This window comes from Eulemur rufifrons, chromosome 30, assembly GCF_041146395.1.
Source record: "Eulemur rufifrons isolate Redbay chromosome 30, OSU_ERuf_1, whole genome shotgun sequence".
Taxonomy (NCBI): domain Eukaryota; kingdom Metazoa; phylum Chordata; class Mammalia; order Primates; family Lemuridae; genus Eulemur; species Eulemur rufifrons.
In genome coordinates this window covers 38,686,717-38,694,985 of record NC_091012.1, presented here as the reverse complement: position 1 = coordinate 38,694,985, position 8,269 = coordinate 38,686,717, and the positions used below count along the sequence as shown (strand labels likewise).

At 39.6% G+C, this 8,269-nt stretch overlaps 1 protein-coding gene across 1 annotated transcript; it reads left to right on the top strand.

Moving 5' to 3' along the window:
• The first annotated feature begins 5,853 nt into the window (after positions 1–5,853).
• Positions 5,854–7,536, top strand: LOC138378061 (small integral membrane protein 10-like protein 2A). Its single transcript, XM_069463324.1, has one exon. It carries the CDS (start codon positions 5,914–5,916, stop codon positions 6,136–6,138), a length of 225 nt encoding a protein of 74 aa, XP_069319425.1. The 5' UTR covers positions 5,854–5,913; the 3' UTR covers positions 6,139–7,536.
• Positions 7,537–8,269: the final 733 nt, after the last annotated feature.

Below are 8,269 nucleotides of genomic sequence, written 5' to 3'. Positions count from 1 at the left end.
AGCCGCTCTCCTCAGCTTATTGATGGCCATCTTCTCCATGTGTCTGCATGGTCTTCCCTTTGTACCTATCTGTGTCTTAATTTCCTCTTCTTGTAAGAACACCAGTCATGTTGGATTAGGGACCACCCCAATGACCTCATTTAACTTCAATTACATCTTTAAAAATCCTATCTCTGAATTCAGTCAAATTCTGAGATACTAGGGGTTAGGACTTCAATATATGAATTTATCAGGGACACAATTCAGCCATGGCAGTCCCCATGAAACTATAAGTGTGAGTTGAGAAAGGGAAGACAGCATGGTAGGTACAGACACACTGGGAGTATGAGCCATTGCTCACATACCTTTGCTGTACCTTCAGAACCTGCTCAAGACCAATCCATACATACTAATTTTAATTCAAGATCCCATTGTATTTTTCACTAGTCAAACAGGTCAATCAAAAACGGATGTGAGAACCAGGCACAGTGGCTCATGCCTGTAATCCCAGTGACTTGGGAGGCTGAGGTGGGAGGATTGCTTGAGACCAGGAGTTCGAAACTAGCCTGGGCAACACAGCAAGACCCTGTCTCTACCAAAAATACAAACATTACCTTGGTGTGGTGGCCTACACCTGTAATCCCAGCTATTTGGGAGGCTGAGGCAGAGGAATCCCTTGAGCCCAGGAGTTCGAGGCTGTAGTGAGCTATGATTGTGCCACTGCACTCCAGCCTGGGAAACAAAGTGAGATCTCAACTCTAAAAAAAGAAAGGATGTGATAGCGATCACTACCCTTTACTTTTTAAAGTCTTGATGGTGGCCCTAATTTCTGTGAGTCCTCCGTGCAATGTAATATTGACTTTGGTTTACTATCTTGACAGTACAGCATAGTGGTTATGAGCATGGTCTCTGGAGCCAGTTTCTAATTTAAATTCCAGTTTTACCAATTACTAATGGGTGACCATGGGCAAGTTACTTAAGTTTTCAATGCCTTAATTTCCTTTTCTGTAAAATATGTACAATAATAGTACCTACCTTGTAGTGCTGTTTTGAGGAATAATGTGTTGATATATGTAAAGTGCTTAGAAGAGTGTCTGGTACATAATAAGTGCTAGGTATTTGTTTGCTATTACTGCTATAATTAGAAGGTAGAGTACGTTCCAGGCTTCCACCTGGCCCTTCCTATCATAAAAATTCTCACTCTGCAGGTCAGGGAGCCAGTTGGGGTGTTTTTATGGTTATATCTATTACAACTATAAATCCAGCAACTGGGAAAATTACCAGAGTGAATTTATAGACCCACTGGGCCCATTGTGAGTTGGACTTGGGCCAAAACTCCATTTATCATTTGACCTTCATAAGGCCTCACTCTGACTTTGGGCAATAGTACTGCTCTGAGTTCCCAGGATTAGTGTCAGCTCAGAGCCATTGTCCGATAATCCTTGAAGAGTACATGGATTTTTATGTCCTCTCTGAAGAGCTACCTTGGTAAATAGCTACAGATCCTTTGGGAATAGCTAGGAAGATTTACAGTACATAATTATAATGTTACCATAGCATCCTTCCTCAAGGTACTCCGGGTATATGAACTGAGAGGCTCTATCACAGCAACCCAACTTTCTATTTGAAAAAATTCTTTTGGTTAAGTGGATCCAATTTCTGTTTCAGTCCTAGGGTTCCGGTGATCAGTTCATCACCACCAGAGATCATTGTGAGTCAAATCATTTTGATTGTCACTCTACTCTGTAGCTCTATTCTGGGGTATGGTTATTAGTTAGTTTTTGCTATAAAATAATTAAAAGTTTAGAGGCTTAAAACAGCAACCATGTATTTAGTGAATGATTGTTGGGAGTTGGTGATTTGAGCTGGGCTCAGCCGGATTAGTCTTCTGCTTGTATCAGCTGAACTCACTCATATGTCTGTGGTCAGCTGCTGCTGTTAGTCTACTTCTAGGGGTTGTTTGGCCATGAGTTCAGACAAAACGGATAACTGCAGCATGTATCTCTTATCATCCTGTTTGTTCACATAGTTGCGGCAGGTTTCTGAGACTAGCAAGCCCCAATACATAAGTACTTTTCCAGCTTTTGCTTGCACCATTTTTTGCCAATGTCCTGTTGACCAAAGCAAGCCACACAGTAGATCCAAGAAAAAAGAAATAGACCACCTCTTGCTGTGAGGATCTATGATGTCAATGCAAAGGTATAGATTCAGGGAGAGGAAACTTTTTTTTTTTTTTTTTTTTTTTTTTTTGAGACAGAGTCTCGCTCTGTTGCCCGGGCTAGAGTGAGTGCCGTGGCGTCAGTCTAGCTCACAGCAACCTCAAACTCCTGGGCTCAAGCGATCCTACTGCCTCAGCCTCCCTAGTAGCTGGGACTACAGGCATGAGCCACCATGCCCGGCTAATTTTTTGTATATATATATTTTAGTTGTCCATATAATTTCTTTCTATTTTTGGTAGAGACGGGGTCTTGCTCTTGCTCAGGCTAGTCTCAAACTCCTGACCTCGAGCGATCCACCCACCTCGGCCTCCCAGAGTGCTAGGATTACAGGCGTGAGCCACCGCGCCCGGCCAAGGGAGAGGAAACTTTTGAGGTAAGTTTTCTACTCCACCACAGGCACGAAGACTGCTTCCCCCATTCTGGAGTCCCAAGTCCTTTTCAGACACATCACTTAATTTCCTTAGAGAAATACTGTCCATTTTCATCCAGAAGACAGACACACTCCTCTACTGGGGCAGGGGAAGGTGGTAGAAGTGGAACCCAAGTTATTCAGCCCGTTTTCAAACAGTTCTTCAAACGGTCATCTCATTTTATGTCATCTTCCTACTTCCACTCTCTACAGGTGGAGAGTGGGGGTGCTTCTTCCACGAAAATGGCTTCCACTTCTGCTGCAGCCATTTCCTGAGATTTGTTGGGCTACGGTGGCCTTACTCTGATTTATCCTTCAGTTTGATCTCATCAGCATTCTTTCCAGGAATTTATCAAACTCTTTGGTCCACTATTCTCACCCCATATACTATTTTTATTAATGAATTTACTTTATATTTCTTTATAATTGTTTCTATTTGTTTGGGGGAGGTTAATGCTTATATTCAATTCACTGTCTTGTATCACAAAAGCCTCAAATTATATTTTAATCTCCTATCTCTAGACAAATGTAACTGTAAAAACTTATATATATGTACTATATTCTTCCCATATATATTAAGAATGAGTGGTTCAGACAGAAGAATGAAGGTATATGCACTCTACTGTGGGAAAGAAGAGCCAGAAAAAGACTCGCATAATTTCTCAAAGACAATAGCTTTGGCCTATTACTACTATTTCATATTTGGTGTGTAGTGTGAGGGAGAAGGATGCATTTCCTTTGCTTAAGGCATTACATTAGGCCATTTTGACCACTCTATGTTTCTCCCAGGGCTATGGTCGGGATTTTATCAATTTTAGGCTGCTTATGCTGTTCTGTCTGCCTTAGGCAAACATTTTAATATAGAAAAGTGCAAAAGGGCCACAGTCGGGATAGCCTGAGGGGCAGGAACATATGGAGAGAGGAAAGAGGAAGGCTGCCTAACCCTTCTCTTCCTCGCTGTTGCAGCCACCACCACTGAGGTCTCCAGGGTCCTTTATAGTGCAAGTTATTTGTAAGCCCTCTGCCTGGTAGTCAGTCATCCCACCCGCCTGGCCCTCCTTCCTTTTGATGCCACTACATTAAGTGACCAAAAAACATAATATTTAGCCACAATAGTAATCAAATATAAGTAAATTAAAATAATTAGAATGATGATTTTCTTTTAGATTAGTGATAATAAAATAATACATAATAATATGGTTGAGGGTGTGGAGAAATGGACAGCCTTATACATTGCCTGAGGGAGTGGAACCTATTTACACAGGAACCGGAAATAGCTCTTAATTTTAAGATTCCAAAACTTTTGACAGAGAAGTTCCTTTCATGCAAATGTACAAAGACATGTACGCTAGAAGTGATGTTTAACCTTGCTAATAATCAAAACATGCAAATTAAAATAACAGTTAGATACCTTTTTCACCTATCAAAATGTCAAAGATTTAAAACAATGTCAATGCTCATTGTTAGGAACTGCTGAGGGTGTGTTCTTGAACACATTAGTACAAGTTTTGTGGAAGGCAGTTTGACAATATAAACGAAAATCCTTAGATGAAAACTATTTGACCCAAGAATTTCACCTCTAGGAATGTAACTTTGGGAAATATTAGAAAAGTGTACAAAGATGTACATGCAAGGGTATTAATCTCAGCATTATCTATGACTGTGAAAAATTTGAAACCATCCGAATATCCATCAGCAGATCAGTTAAATTTTGGCCATCCATAAGGAATAATGCACAGCCAATAAGGTATCAACATGGAAAGATATGCAAGATATATCATTATGTTTAAAAGAATTGGTTGGGGCATATGTTTGTATGATTCCATTTTGTTTTATGATTTGTATGTATCTATATATGTCTGTGCTTTTTAATATATGCAAATAATTGATAAAAACATATACCAATCTGTTAATAGTTTTTCTGGGGGCTATGAGACCAGATTTTACTTTTTTCATAATGTATAACATTTTAATGTTTTCCAAGCAATCAGAAAAACAATATTGGAAAATTAAGAAATTTAGAAAAGTTACTCAACTGCACGGAAAATTAAATGAATGCAAACTAGAAAAATAATGAAATGTAATGATTGCCCATCATATTGGCAAAAAATAATTTAGGATAGTTAACACTTGATGTTGTATGGACCCTGGTCTCTAAAATTTTTTGATTGACCACAGGTATTAGTAAAACCTTTTGATTTTGAACACTAAATGTCTATGTATATGGAATTATTTTTATAAATAAATATGGGGCCATATTATCCATCTCTTCTGCCCCTTGTAAATTCATTTGTACAATGGTGTTCATTGCAACAATTTTTGGCATAGGTTAAACTGGAAACATTCAGAATGTCCATCAATAAAGGTCTGGGTAAATAAATTATTGAATATTATTAGTCAGCATATATATTGTATAACATTCAGTCATCAAAGAGAGTGAGGTAGGTGTATATTATTGATATGGTAAGAGCAATATACCAACACATAATATCTGGAAGTATATACAATAAATATAATAGTAGTTCATGGCGGGGGTGGGATGCGGAATGAGAAGCTATATAGGGAATTTGCTTTACATTGTTTTACATGTTTCTGCTTTGAAAATTTCTAAAAACTTGTTTGAATAATTTTTCCAAGTACAAAAATACTAAAGATCTAAAACACAAACAACAGTGTCACTTGAATTATTGCGACAGAATGCACACATTTCAAAGTCCAGAACAGCTGTGGGTTTTGTATATTTGTACTAGCTCAAAGGGAAGATTGAAAATGTTCCTAAGGGGATTTGGGGCAACAGGAAATGTGTTCATGCCTCTGAGTTGCTCAAGATCATGCTTATGAAGGCCATTTTCTATCGTTCTGAGAAAGTTTTGTTTTTCTTCTGTTAAAATTTAAAAACTTAAAAATTTTTAAAAAGTTAAAAATTAAAAAAAAGAAAAAAAGATGGCCCTGGTCAGGAAGCTGGGTCTCTCACGTCAGCGTGTGCCCCGCCCACTGTCCAGGGCTCGCTTGCTTGCTCTCTCTCTCTCTCTCCCCCCTGGGGTCAGACCACCGGGCCCTAAGCTGCCTCTGGGAAGCGCGGGCCTTGTGGGGTGGGGTTGGGGGGGGGCGTGGCGGGGCTGGGCAGAGTGCCAGCGACCGCCGGGGCCAGAGCCCTTCCTAGGAAGGAGGGCGTCTGCCTTGCAGCCCAGCTCAGATCTGCGGCCCCCAGACGGCCTCCCGCCCGTATTCCCCCGGGTCCGTCCCTCTGTCCCACTGTCGGTGGGTTCACGGAGCCTGCTGGAGGCTTTGGGCTCTGGGCACTGTATGGGAGGCAACATAAGGCCCATGGCGGCGGTGGCCGTGTCCAGTCTGGCGGTGCGGCTGTCGCGCTCAACCGCGACCCGCGGCTCGTACCGCGCCTTCTGCAAGGGGCTCACGCGCACGCTGCTCATCTTCTTCGACCTGGCCTGGCGGCTGCGCATGAACTTCCCCTACTTCTACATCGTGGCCTCGGTGATGCTCAACGTCCGCCTGCAGGTACATATTTAGAGCCACTCACTTGTGGCATCTGGGGATCCCTCTGGAAGGATGGCTGACTTCTACCCAGCAGCTCACCCACCCTAGAGCAAAGCGACCACCTCTGACGGCACTTGCAGATTTGCCAGTCTTTCCATTGCCTCATCTTTTATTATAAATGGGAGGCCAAAAAAAAAAAAAAATCAGCATTTGCAGAAAGCCTGCAACATAACCGAAAAAGCCTAAGATAAAACGAAAAGTTGACTCCCAAGGAAATAAATAATTCAAGGAACAGAAAAGAACTTAAAAATTTGAAAATCCTCAGAGAAGTTCTTGCCTCCATAAAACAAAAAACAGCACAAACTTTGGGAAATGACAACGGGCGCAGGATGCATTAAGAAAAAAAAAAAGTAAAGATAACTAAAAACTTAAGGAAAGAAACTACAAGAATGGTCCAGATAGCAGACAGATCTTCCCAGTGAGAATAGAAGGGAATAGACTTCCAACCGAATGGAATGAATTCAAAGCAATAGACGGATTGAATAAGAAGCTGGAGGAAATTAATAACATGATCTGGAAGACACACATTTCTTCATCCCAAGAGAAGAAACAATGACAAACAGAAACTACGGGGAAAAACAAACATTTCAAACTGTACGAAACGCTCATGCTTCAAATATGAAGCAACCTCAGATGTGGCATGGTTTTGAACAGTTGCCAGCAATCTGAGAAAGGGAATCTGAACACTGGTACAAAGATCAAGACTCTGGAGTCACAGATGAGGAAATCCAATCATAGCATTCAACTTTGCTATTCAGTGAAACAGGTAGCCAGCAGAAGAGTTAGAAATAGTAATAAAGCTGTATTCGGGGGTGAGGGTGGGGAGGAGAACCAGGAAGTCAGTAGAAAATGCCTCATGTCATCAAGTCAAGAAATAGTAATAAAATCATATAATTTAGAAAAAGGGAGATAATCACTAAACAGTTACATGTAAAAGTTTTTGCCTCTGGGTTGGGGAACCAAAAGTTGAGAAGGCTGGACAGAGATTTATTGCTTTTCATTATATGTCATTTTTGTTCTATTTGATTTTTTAAAACTATACACAGGTATCGCTTTGATTAAAAATTAAAACTTATTAAAATGAATTTACTGGATCTAGAAAATTTGGGGAGGGTTGGGAGTGACACTTGAGATCGGGTAGATTCTGAGTTAAAACACATGCCTTCCTAACTTTCTGCAATAGTATATGTATATACTAAAATGTTCCTGAATGATCACACAAAATATGATTTCTTTGACTATTTAAACCCCTTGTTTTCCAAGCAGACCATAGGCCATATGGAAATGTTTTAAAACTAAAAATGACCAGTAGTCTTCAAATAGCCCAGGGCTTGCTCACACTATGAAACTTTGCATGATCAAATCTGTAGAATGTCATAGTTAAGATAAAAAATAAACAATAAAGATGTGATTAATTTTCAAAACTTAAAAATTGGACAAGGGCCCTATGGTGTTTATACAAGGTTCCTACATTTTGGTGTTGATCATAATAACAAAACAGTGGAAATAAACTCTATGTCCAACAGTAGGTGCTTGGTTAAATAAAAATAGTACATCTATATGGTGGAATACTATGTGGCCATTAAAATGATAAGAAATTATATTTACCCATGTAGAATGAATTTAATAGATGTGAAGTCACCTGGCCAATGACTCAAGTGATTGAGCTAGAGAGTAATAGATGTGTGTGTGTGTATATATATATATATATATATTGCATACATACATTCATACACTCAACTTAGTTATAAAGAAATCATAATAATTGGAAACATTGCATACTTACAATATGCCATGCAATATTCTAAGCATTTTATATAGATTATTTAATTTAATCCTCCCGACAGCCCTGAAATAGAAATGATTATTATCCACAATTTTCAGGAGAGGAGACAGAGTAGTGGCAGAGTGATAAAATATTGCAAATAATATTATTCTTCCTACTAATGTGAGACATTCATTGTATGATTAACTTTTAATCATATTTTTACTATTTAAGAAATTGTGAGGCATCCTTTAAAGTTTTCTTGTAAAATTCATGATCCAAGTAGCTGCCATGGATGCTGGGAGTTTGGGAAACCAGGGCTAAGCGCTCCATGCCTGC

Excerpts from the sequence above, each read along its gene's own strand:
- LOC138378061 (XM_069463324.1), top strand. The coding sequence starts at position 5,914 with ATGGGAGGCAACATAAGGCCCATGGCGGCGGTGGCCGTGTCCAGTCTG.